The 12,450-nt window shown below is 39.6% G+C and overlaps 1 protein-coding gene across 4 annotated transcripts in view; it reads left to right on the forward strand.

The window, feature by feature from the left end:
- The window catches only part of LOC137294684 (uncharacterized), a 90,499-nt gene that overhangs the window by 71,114 nt on the left and 6,935 nt on the right, over positions 1-12,450 (forward strand). For all 4 annotated transcript variants that reach the window (XM_067825756.1, XM_067825757.1, XM_067825759.1 and 1 more), the window contains 9 exons: positions 2,423-2,523; positions 3,665-3,781; positions 6,175-6,325; positions 8,070-8,270; positions 9,075-9,191; positions 10,263-10,358; positions 10,472-10,601; positions 10,901-11,005; positions 11,664-11,699. In XM_067825756.1, the coding sequence (XP_067681857.1) occupies positions 2,423-2,523; positions 3,665-3,781; positions 6,175-6,325; positions 8,070-8,270; positions 9,075-9,191; positions 10,263-10,358; positions 10,472-10,601; positions 10,901-11,005; positions 11,664-11,699 (1,054 nt within the window). The remainder of the gene's footprint in view (positions 1-2,422; positions 2,524-3,664; positions 3,782-6,174; positions 6,326-8,069; positions 8,271-9,074; positions 9,192-10,262; positions 10,359-10,471; positions 10,602-10,900; positions 11,006-11,663; positions 11,700-12,450) is intronic.

The raw sequence follows: 12,450 nt of genomic DNA on the forward strand, positions 1-12,450 counted from the left end.
TGCAAATAATATAACTGATTTTATGGACATCTAGAGAACCTAATTACAAACATACACAGCTAAACATTGAGAAAACACATCAAAAGAGGAGTTTGGAAATTGCCAGGATTCACTTAAGTTGTTAATTTTCCAATATCAGGAAAGCCCCGGGTACCTAATTATCACTTCCTGTAGTTTGTGATAAGATGTATGTTAGTACTGACATTATGTAGGTAGCAACTGATAGTGTTTGGTTCATACTGACCTACTTCAGTGGCTGGCCCAGGAATAGATGAACCCAGACTTTATGTTGATGAATTACTTTTCATGTGGAAGATATTTTAGAAACAGTTGAGAGTAAAAACGTATATGTAATGCAATGATATGTATTTTCTGTTTCACTCAGACTTGCTATCAAAATGTCTTCAGGAGATATTGATATTTCAATAAATAAACATTGATATTAAGTAGGGAAAGGTGGGCGTGGCTGCGGTAATGCTTGTTACACCAGGGTTCTATATCAAGGCATTTATAGCCTTCACAGAATGTGTACACTGTGCCTTGTAGTCTCTAGCCTTGGATTTTGTCTGCATCCATTTCCTAAAGCATAAACTAATGCTACTCAAGTTGAGGATAATGTGGCAAGTCTAGATTGTCTTCTAGAAATTAAGGACTATTTTGGGTCACTTTTGGATTTGTTTTGTAAAAAATATATTTCTGGACATTCTGTCATCAATGTGAATTCAGATCTAAGCACATAGTGGATGCCAACTTCTAATAACTCAGTATTGACAGAAACAGCACTAAACCTAATTTCCTCACTCACTGGTATCACTCTCTAGCCATATGACCCTTCTTAGTTGTAGCCTGCTGCCAAGTATGGTGTGTAGCCCATGTTATTCCGGACTACATCCAAGAATGATTTAGAATGTGTGGTGGAGACTGCCACTGGTTTGTACAAGAGTACAGGAGGACGTGTTTAACATGTAAATCATGGAAATCTCAAGCTGAGTATTATGGTGATATTTTGAAATCCATGTGCTACTGCCATGTAAACACATGACAATCATAATTCCAAAGTTACTGTGATTATCAATCCACTACAACTGATAAGCAGCAGACACTACTTCCTGCTGCAATGGAATATGGGGGATATTTGTGACTGTCAGCTGACACTAAGTGATGTTGCAGGCTGACAGATACTGTCTTGATAGAAATATATACATGTAGATAGCAGATGATAGCTCCTGGTGAGCTGTCCAACTATAGGGTCTCTCTGTGGCCTGATAAAGGGGTGCCCTGCACCTGTTACCTTGAGATTTGGCAGTGCTGTTTAACTCACCATCAGGGCAGAGAACATAAGGTGCATGGTGCTAGCACTGTACAGTTGTCACATATCATAGCTTCTGCTGAAACCAGTGGAGATGCTTTCACTATCTCTTGAAATTCAAAGCAAAGCCAGAAATCCATTTGTGTAAGGAAGATGTATTTCAGATTAAATTGGGCAGAAAGGTAGAATATTATTGTGTACATCCATGCCAGGTTGAAGCCTTAATCCTCCAGGTCAAGGGGCCCATTGCAGCATATTGTGAGACAATCCTACATTTCTACAGAGATGTCCAGATGACTCCCTGTTCTTGTATAGACTCAATAAAAGCAGTGTTGACTGATGTGTTTGATGAAGTAGACCCTTTACAAGCAGTGTTGAATGTTGTGTTTGATGAAGTAGACCCTTTACAAGCAGTGTTGAATGTTGTATTTAATGAAGTAGACTAGACTAACAGCTAGTCTCTGAAATTAACATATTTTACTGAAAAAACGTTCATAGTGAAAAAATATAATATAATGAAATGGAGCCCTGAGGCTTGCTTCATTTTCAGCGGAGGAAATCTAGACTTGCCACATTTTCTAGACTTGCATGGGCTTTCTTGGATATATTTACTTCAGGGTCTGTACTAAAGACTAGAAGTAGACCATATACAAGCCGTGTTGAATGTTGTGTTTAATGAAGTAGACCCTGTACAAGCAGTGTTGAATGTTGTGTTTAATGAAGTAGACCCTTTACAAGCAGTGTTGAATGTTGTGTTTAATGAAGCAGACCTTGTACAAGCAGTGTTGAATGTTGTGTTTAATGAAGTAGACCCTGTACAAGCAGTGTTGAATGTTGTGTTTAATGAAGTAGACCCTCTACAAGCAGTGTTGAATGTTGTGTTTAATGAAGTAGACCCTTTACAAGCAGTGTTGAATGTTGTGTTTAATGAAGTAGACCCTTTACAAGCAGTGTTGAATGTTGTGTTTAATGAAGTAGACCCTTTACAAGCAGTGTTGAATGTTGTGTTTAATGAAGTAGACCCTTTACAAGCAGTGTTGAATGTTGTATTTTGTTTGGGTTTAAGTAGACACTGTACAGGTCTTGCTGACTGTTGTACTTCTTATATTAAAGGGTTACCTGGAGTACCTGGAGAAGCTGTCACTGAATGCTGTCAAAGAAGAGGACCTCAAATGTCTCTTCAGCAACATACGGGATATATATGAATTTGGAAGGTACACTGTTTAATTGTAACACTCCCCTAAATTGTCACTAGACCAGGGATTGCAGTAGATCTAGCAAGCTGTAAGGATCATACCAGTGACATTTTCTATCACGTATCATCTGTGTATGTGGAGAACTCAAGTGTCCGATACTGTTCCCCTTGCAACCAAAACATCTGTTGCAGCATATATATTATGACCATAGTCTGTTTGCAGTGAAAACGCACCAATGAATTTCACTTTGAACAAAAAGGTAAATGAAATAAAGTAAAATTAAGATTGTGAATACTCATAATGTTACCTTACCAATAGCACATTTAAACTGCAGAATTTAGGACAAAAATTGTTAAACAAACGATCATAGTTTCAAATTGCTGTTACTTGTTTGTATTGCAAGGGGGCATTCACAAATGAAACATTGAGAAAGAACGGTTGTCTTAGTTAACGTTCCTCATTAAGCACACGTGCATTTATTTCACAGTTCCAACTACTGCACTTACCCCCATGTAATTCAAACCATTAATAGTGATCATAAACTATGATCATTTGTTAAACATCATTTATCCTATGTTGAATAACATTCTGAGATAGCAAAGACAACAGGGGTGAAGGCTGATACAGGGAGAGGTTAGTTCTGTCACATAGGATGAGGAATTACAAATCAGGAGCTACACAGCAGATGGTAACACAACTGGGAATAAGGACTGGGAAGTGCATACATGGCATTATTTTTTCTTCAAGAAGGGTTGTATACTCATTTGCTTATCTCTCCTTCTAAAAGATGTTCCAGAACCTGATAAACATCAAAGTGCAATGGCATTGCACCAGGTTATAAACTGTGAGGCATGTACACAGCTGGTGAACCAGGCACCATGTCGCAACAGCAGAGCAAACCTCAAGTATCTGTCACACGATGATGAAAGTTTATGTGTGAAGATGTCAAGTTGTCAGTGTTTGAATTTTATGGTTTATGTTTACGACTCCACCGATTACAAATGTTTAACATATTTACAAGTGAGGAATAACAGAAATCTTGTTTAGGATACATTTGTTTTTTCAGTGTAGGCTTTGCCTCCATATTAAGGAGAATAAACTATTGCCCAGCATGTAGCTATCTGTTATAGGTGATGTGATGTATCTGGTCATGTTGCAGGGTGTTTCTGTGGGAGGTGGAGAAGTGTGATGGGGACCCTGTCAAGGTGGCTGAGTGCTTTGTCAGAAACAATGAGGGCTTTGTCATCTACACTGACTACTGCACCAACTACCCAAGGTGAGTTCTTGGGCTTATCACCATTGCCCAAAATGTTACTATTCATCTGTATGATGATCCTATAACATGCCATTACCTGGCAAAAAGTCAACTTAAACATATGTTAAAAAAAAAATAGGTATTGAGAATTTTAGATTATCATACTTTTATTCATTTTCTTGACAGGACTTGTGAATGATAAACTGTGTTTAATGTTTTTGTAATTGAACTAGTATGCCAGACTCTAATCTTTATAAATAATAAAATGTAGCTGTTGTACAGATCAGGCAAACACCACAAAAGCTCTCTTGGAATAAGAACAGCCATGTCAAAGTCCTTGCTGTCTAACAGCAAGTGGGAAATTGACTCTGTCAGGATGAGAAATATTGACTTAATAAAACTAAACATGGGAGCAAGTCCCTTGTGAAAACTCTCAAATTTGCCTCTGGCAAGTGACAACATTGTCACACTTTTCACCCACACATTTTCTCTCAAATCTTGTTCTCATGGTAATACACTTTGTCCTGTTGGAGCAGCCACACCCTTGACACAGAAACACCAAATGATGTTTGGTCCATGTCGGTTACACAAGAGAATTGCCACATCTCAGTCTGTGTGCTGTATCATGGAGACTCTGTTGTCTCCCCCTGCCCAGCTGATTTCATTAACGTTCAGCAAGACAATGACAAGAAAGTGTGTATTTGTTAGAATAACACACCTGGCACATCCTCCAACCATCCAGCTAACACTATTAGACTGCACACATGACATTTGATGGTAATTTTAGATCCCAGTATGCAGTGTGTTTAAGTATTAAGGTTCCCTTTTGTACATATATGTCCCTATGTAAGTACAATATGTGAAGCCCATTTTTGGTGTTTCAAGAGGCTTAAAATCACGTACTCACTCACCATACCAATATGTAGATATATATATTACTCCTACAAGGACTGACAATTTATTGACTGTCCATTCAACTGTCATTTATGATGAATCTCCACATTAAGAACCATGTTATGAAATGGTTAATTTTCACAGAGACAATATCCTAGTATTTATACTATCGAAGTACACCTCCCCATCACAGATGTAGTTGTATGTCTAATTATGCATATTGTATATAACGGTTATCTGTTCTTGCTTCAAAATACATGCATATGTTTATAAACGAGAGAATGGTTTGGTCACATGATGAGCCAACATAAAGGTTGTGGTAACATCTATTGTGGAAAAGTGTCAAGCAGGGCTGTGTAAACATTAGGGTTAGTGACTAAACAGTGCCTCAGATCAGGCAATGTACTGTAGTTTTAACTCACAGTGTAAGATTTGAGTAAAGCATCCCTCTTTTACTACTGACTGTGTGAAATACTTATCATGGCAAATACGGTAATGGCTTTCAGGAAACAACAGCTACATATGAAGGATTCAGGGAGAAATTGTTTTACTTGCTATGGAAACAATCCCTGAACTGTTGCACAAAGACATTCAAAGGCGTTAACTTTACAAATAAACAATTTTCTTTTTCTCAATGGGTGTGTTCTAATAATTTCTTGACTAGACACTGTGTGAAGTTGCTGTGTTTGCAGATGTTGATAGTGTCAGTGTTCACCTGACTGCCAATCCCTTTCTGTTTGATCTGGGACGTAGTAATTGTCTCTCCTCTGTGTGCAGTCACAGGAGAGCTATTCATGTTACTGGTGTCAAGCATAAACATAGGGAAATGTTATTCCTGAAATAGATTTTGTTCCGCATAAATCAGTGAAAGAAATATTGTGTAGAAATATCTAGAAATTCTCCAATACAATGAGATATTAAAGTTGATATAGAGAAACTCATCTGAGTATGTTTTTATATCAAGTATATCACCATAAGTTGATAAAGTTACAGATATCAGAGACTTGCTGAGGATGTTTTTACATTGATCAACTAGTCTTGATATATCTGGTATGAGAAGACACTCAGGTGAGATTCTATTTTTCATCAAACTAAATTATTCTTAATTAGTTTTCAATGAAAAATACCCTTCTCTGAACACAGTGCTACCATTAATCTTGCAGTGCAGGGATGTCATAGCATTGTGATGTCATCAAGTTCATGATGTCATTGTGCAAACTCTACTGTCGTCGTGATATGCCTCAGGAGATATCATTTGATCCCACACAAGCAGTATAACCTGTGGAATACAGTTTGGATGATAAATACCAAATTTACCTGAAAAAATGCAGGTTGACCAACATGTAGAATCACTTTCTACAGGATTCTATTAGGAATGTCAACATGTTTTTGAATGATTTTTTTCTTATATATTCAGCTTTGTGATTTCAGTTTGAATAGTATCTTTGAAGTTAAATGACAATGCTTTGTGTGTTGTCTGTATAGCTATTTGTATTTGACTGTACTTGCATGTTGTACAGCGCCGTGGAAGTGCTCACTCGCTACATGATGGATCCGCAGATGTCTGAGTTGTTCAAACAGCGTCAGCATGCCCTGGGGCATGGACTGCCCTTGGGGGCCTACTTACTCCGCCCTGTACAGAGAATCCTCAAGTATCATCTGCTGTTACAGGTATGCTCTGGGAGGGGCTAGGGTTGGATGTGTCAAGTTTGGCAGACACAGGTACTAGGTGGGGAAATGTGGTGGGTAGCGGAGGGGGAGATGAGTAGGGGTACGATGGGCCACAAGGTTTGAAGGGCAACATTTCCTTGATCTGTAATTGTAGTTTTGCTTGCCTGTCAGTGTTCAATACTAACATCTGTAAGATTGATGAAACATGTTCCCATTATATATGACAGTTAGATTCACAAAGTCCGTAATCTGGACTACCAGTTGTCACACTTCCATTTTGTTTGAAGGCCGCGATGGCAGAGAAAGTTAGACAGCTGACCTTGTGTGTCTGACTCAGAGGGTGTGGGTTTGAATCTCAGATGGGACTGTAGCCATCAAAAGCACCAGAATCTGTACTTTAATCCCAAATATAACATATATTAAATTTGACCATTTTCATTTTGATTTGATACCCCATTTTAAAACAGTGAGTTATTGGTGTGTTGGTAGTTGGCATTAGGACTGGATGAAATGATCAATAATCAGAAATATTGTCAATTGGAATGGTTATTAATGATTATTCATAAGAAAAATTGTATGATGAAAATATACAGTACATGAAGTGTTGTGATGAGATAATTTTACACTCAGAAACTACTCAAAGTTAGGTGTTTATTCAGGGGCAGCTGCTAATGTATGTTCAGACTCATGTTTTGTTTCCAATCCAAGTCTTCATATGTCAGCACTCACAACTGATAGGATTTCTTTCACATGTTTTTGTCATTTTTACTCACAGTTACATCAATATGTATCAACAATCGATCAATATTCATTTAGCTGTGATTGATCTCTGTCATCAATAACCAGGCCAAGTTTGTGTAGCATCTCTCTACATCTACTTCTCCATCTGCATCTGTGACAATATTGATGTGGATGCAAGACACAAAAATCCTCAACTCGCACCAAAAGTTTATTCTATATTCACAGTCATCATTTCTTTCCTTTGGCTTGGTGAGGTTCAGAAAACTACAAAGCAAAAATAAAGACTTGCTAAGTAAATGATTCCTAACATCACATCATGAAAATTCTAAGTAAATTACTTCAACCTTTACAATTACAAAATATATCAATGAAATGTACAATTAACAAAACCTTCAAACATTATCCCCATAATATGCATTGAAATGTCTTATAATAACAAACAATGCTACTCACATTTGTGCCCATGCCCACTACCACATCTTGGTACAACATGGAGGCAGTGACAAGCCATGTGCTTTGAGGAGCAACACTAACAATCAAGGAAAGTAATCTGTTTTTACAATCATAATACTTTTAGGAAAACTAACAACAGTTATAGCCTAGCTAGACTTTCTGAACCTCATCTGAACTAAATTTTACATTGAAAATTACCACACTATTTTAATACTTTGCACTTTGCAACATTAAAAGTATAACCTTTTGACAACAATTATCTTGAATGTATGAAATTATAAATTAATTGAAGAAAAATTGTTTTCTGCATCAACAATTGATAAATCCTTTTGTCACCTTATGTACAAACAGTCTTGAATTTCAGCATCAGTACATACAACTTGGTTTTTCATGGTTTACTGGTTTACTGTCACTTACTTGCCCTTTGCTTTTTCCATGATCTCAGGCAAATGCCTCAAGTTAGTTGTGTTAGTGCTTTGACTTTCAATAGGAAATATTTCAGATTTTGCTACACTAGCTCCTGGTAATTACACAGGTATTCATATTTCAGAACATTTTGAAGTTTTTTGACAAGGACAAACCAGGATATGACACACTGAATAAAGCCTTCAAACACATGACTGAGATGGCCCACCACATCAATGAGATGAAGCGCAAACATGAGCATGCTGTCCGCATCCAGGAGATACAAAGCCAGCTGGAGGAGTATGCGGGTGAAGATCTCATCCGACTTGGGGACCTGGTCCTGGAGGTAAGTTCTAAACTCCAGACAGAATAGCCAGATGCTGGTGAAATGCTACTGTTTGTCTGAGTGATCAGTGGTCTGTGCCTGCATGTGCCTGGTGTGTTACAGGAGCTGTTCCGAGTGTATGGTGTAATGCTGTGGTATGTGATCAGTGGTCTGTGGCAGCATGTGCCAGGTATGTTACAGGAGCTGTTCTGAGTGTATGGTGTAATGCTGTGGTATGTGATCAGTGGTCTGTGCCTGCATGTGCCAGGTGTGTTACATGGGCCGTTCCGAGTGTATGGTGTAGTGTTGCTGTTTGAGTGATCAGTGGTCTGTGCCTGCATGTGCCTGGTGTGTTACAGGAGCTGTTCTGAGTGTATGGTGTAATGCTGTGGTATGTGATCAGTGGTCTGTGCCTGCATGTGCCAGGTGTGTTACATGGGCCGTTCCGAGTGTATGGCGTAATGCTGCTGTTTGTCTGAGTGATCACTGGTCTGTGCCTTTATGTGCCAGGTGTGTTACAGGAGCTGCTCCGAGTGTATGGTGTGATGTTGCTGTTTGAGTGATCACTGGTCTGTGCCTGCATGTGCCAGGTGTGTTACAGGGGCTGTTCCAAGTGTATGGTGTAGTGTTGCTGTTTGATTGAGTGATCACTGGTCTATGCCTTTATGTGCCTGGTGTGTTACAGGAGCTGCTCCGAGTGTATGGTGTAGTGTTGCTGTTTGAGTGATCACTGGTCCGTGCCTGTGTGTGCCTGGTCTGTTACAGTGGCTGTTCTGAGTGTATGGTGTACTGCTGTGATCTTTTTTTGTGCCTGGTGTGTTACAGGGGCCATTCCGAGTCTATGGTGCCAAGGCATCCCGCCAGGTGTTCCTGTTTGAGCGTGAGATCCTCATCAGCAAGAAGAAGGAGGGTGGGATGCTAGGCTGCAAGGCATCCATTCAGGTAACCCTTCTGACATGAATGCATCATTTAGTATACCAGTCCCTCCTGGATTCCGCAGCAAATTTTTTAGAATTCCGCGACAAATTTAAGCAAATTCTGCACCCCCTTTTTCAATATTCTGCAAAACATTCTGCAGCTAAAACATTTAGAAAAAACAACAAAAACATTATACAGACCTTCATAGTTTAATTCTTAAACACAGATATGAAGTTATGTCGACAGTACACCTCACATCTTCAGTGAAAAGCACCCACATCTTTTTCTGTGTTTGAGAATGAAACACTTGCTGTAAGTTATTTCTCTCAATTGTAACTTCTGGTTTCATGCAGACAATTGTATGCCTAAAAGAAATCTGAAATAATTTCAATTTTCAAAATGATTGATTTTGAGAATGTAATTGCAGTGTCAGATTCATCTAATATTATTTGAAAAATGCTTAAAACTTGCTTTATTAATGAAATATCTTTAATCATGATTATTTTTAAAATGTTGTCACAATAAATATGTTAGTCCTTTTTATGTGTAACCAACCATACTTTGACATTAGCTCTACTTTTCGTTTCGGCTGACAGTCAGTTTTCACTCAGTTCTTAAAATGAGCAAATTCCATGACAGAAAAGTGGCAAATTCTGCACGTATTCTGCATGCAAATGCGTTTTCCGCAGACCAGACGATTTTCTGCATGGCAAGGTAAATTCCGCGATTTTTTCTGGAATCACAGAATCCAGGAGGGACTGGTATACTTCATCCCCATCCTCACTGCCAAGCACCCTGTCTCACATTAGTTCTATGCCCTCACGTATATCAGACAAACTCTCGTCAGTGGCAGTGGGGTAGCGTAGTAGTGTAAGTGTTTACTCGTCACGCAGAAGAACCAGGTTCATTTCCCCATATGGGAACAATGTCTGAAGCCCATTTCATGTGTAGTCCACCATATTGCTGGAATATTGCTAAACTAGTAAAAGTGGCATAAAACTAAACTCATTCTTTAATGGATACATGACAGATCCACCTATCACATTCTTTGGATATCATCTTCCATTATACCCTTGCTGATTCATGTGTTCACAGCTGGCCAACCTAATGCTGGTGGAGGTGATTCCCAATGAGCCTCTGAGCTTCCACCTGATACCCTTCGACAACCCTCGGGCCCAGTTTACACTGCAGGTCGGTGCACTCAGTCAGCTCCATCTACAAAACTATGGCAGTCTTGGTCACTTAACAATGCCTAACTGTATACAACTGAGATATGACCTCATGCTGACTTGTTCTCTGTGCAGGCAAGGAACATGGAGCAGAAGAGACGTTGGTGCCAGGAGATCAAGCGACTCATTCTGGAGACCTACAAGGGGAAGATCCCAGATAAGGTGAAGAGTCTTGTGATGGAGCTGGGCAGGAACCATGATGACGGTGAGGGAACCATACCTGCAAACCTGAAAAATAAAAATCCATTTTACCACACAAATTCATTGGCTTCAGAAAGCCTTCAGGACCTGGCCAAGGAGGGCAGACCTTGAACATTGTATCTCTAAGTGTTTTTCTCTCTTGGGGCTGAAAGCTCTTGGGAAGCTGCTTTTTGGGGGCTGTCCATGTATATACACCAACAAGGCACTGGAAATATAACAGACTGTTGAAGACAGGAAATGCTTCTCTGAGTATGATTCCGTTGCGTTTTTTCAAATTTGTGGTTTCTTATGGTGGTGTTCCAGACTATGTAAACAGTGAGAACCTCGACCCGAGGCGGACTCACCACACGGCTCCTGAATACCTTGAGCGTCGGAGAGGGCGACGGAAATCTGGTGGAAGACTGCCAGGTAAGGGAGGCAACTCACCTGTACTATTTCCAAGTACACAGCAAAGGCAACATAAAACTATCAGATCTGTGGTTAAATGTCATGCTCTTACTTGAGATCTTGATTATAGGGCATGTAACAGGTCAAAGTGCACACGGTCCTAAATATCAGCGGCATATAAAGGCACAGACAGTTTGCAACTGTTGCTGGCCTACTTGTCTGCTACTTGTCTGTAGGCAGAGGCTGTAACACAGTCTCTGAGATCCTCACAACACCAATTTTTATCATCCCCCGCAACGACGAAGTTGCGGAGGGTATAGAAACAAGTTCCGTCCATACATAGGTGCATGCATCATGCGCCTAGCACACTTTGTCCACAGCATATCTTCTAAACAATTCATCACAGCTTAAACCAAACTTGGTACACATGTCAACCATGACCCCCAGGTGTGCCTTTTGTTAGATCCTGATATGAATTTTATTTTTTGCTCTATCGATGAAAACATGACTTAGGCTGTGCTTATGAGGATGACTCATCATGTCCGAAGCAGATCTCCTAAACTATTGATGCTAGCTTCAGCAAATGCCGTACATATATCAAGCATGATCCATAGATGTGCCTCTTCTTGCTTTGTTACCATGAGTTGGCAGAACCTAATGATTGATATATTTGTTTCAGATCTGTTGAAGCCCCAGAAAGCAAAGAGAGGATCATGTAAGTTTATGTTATTTGACATTGGGGTGTATGTTGCTACATGATCCATGAAGATCTGGGTTAGAATTGATCATCAGTAACCCATGCTTGTCATAACAGGCGACTAATGGGATAGGGTGGTCAAGTTTGCTGACTTGGTTGACACATGTCATTGTATCCCAGTTGTGTAGATGGATGCTCATGCTGTTGATCACGGGATTGTCTGGTTCAGACTCAGTTATTTACAGATGTTTACCATATAGCTGGAATATTGCTGAATGCAGCATGAGACCACATATTGTAACCAGAGATCTTCCTTCTTGCTCTTGCATAACTAATGTACAGCAAGAGTGAGTGAGTTTGGTTTTTAGCAGTATTCCAGCAATATCACAGCTGGGGATGCTAGAAATAGGCTTCCAATGTACAGCAAGAGTGAGTGAGTTTGGTTTTTAGCAGTATTCCAGCAATATCACAGCTGGGGATGCTAGAAATAGGCTTCCAATGTACAGCAAGAGTGAGTGAGTTTTGTTTTTAGCAGTATTCCAGCAATATCACAGCTGGGGATGCTAGAAATAGGCTTCCAATGTACAGCAAGAGTGAGTGAGTTTTGTTTTTAGCAGTATTCCAGCAATATCACAGCTGGGGATGCTAGAAATAGGCTTCCAATGTACAGCAAGAGTGAGTGAGTTTAGTTTTTAGCAGTATTCCAGCAATATCACAGCTGGGGATGCTAGAAATACAGCAATATCACAGCTGGGGATGCTAGAAATAC

Source organism: Haliotis asinina, chromosome 8 (assembly GCF_037392515.1).
Source record: "Haliotis asinina isolate JCU_RB_2024 chromosome 8, JCU_Hal_asi_v2, whole genome shotgun sequence".
Taxonomy (NCBI): Eukaryota; Metazoa; Mollusca; class Gastropoda; order Lepetellida; family Haliotidae; genus Haliotis; species Haliotis asinina.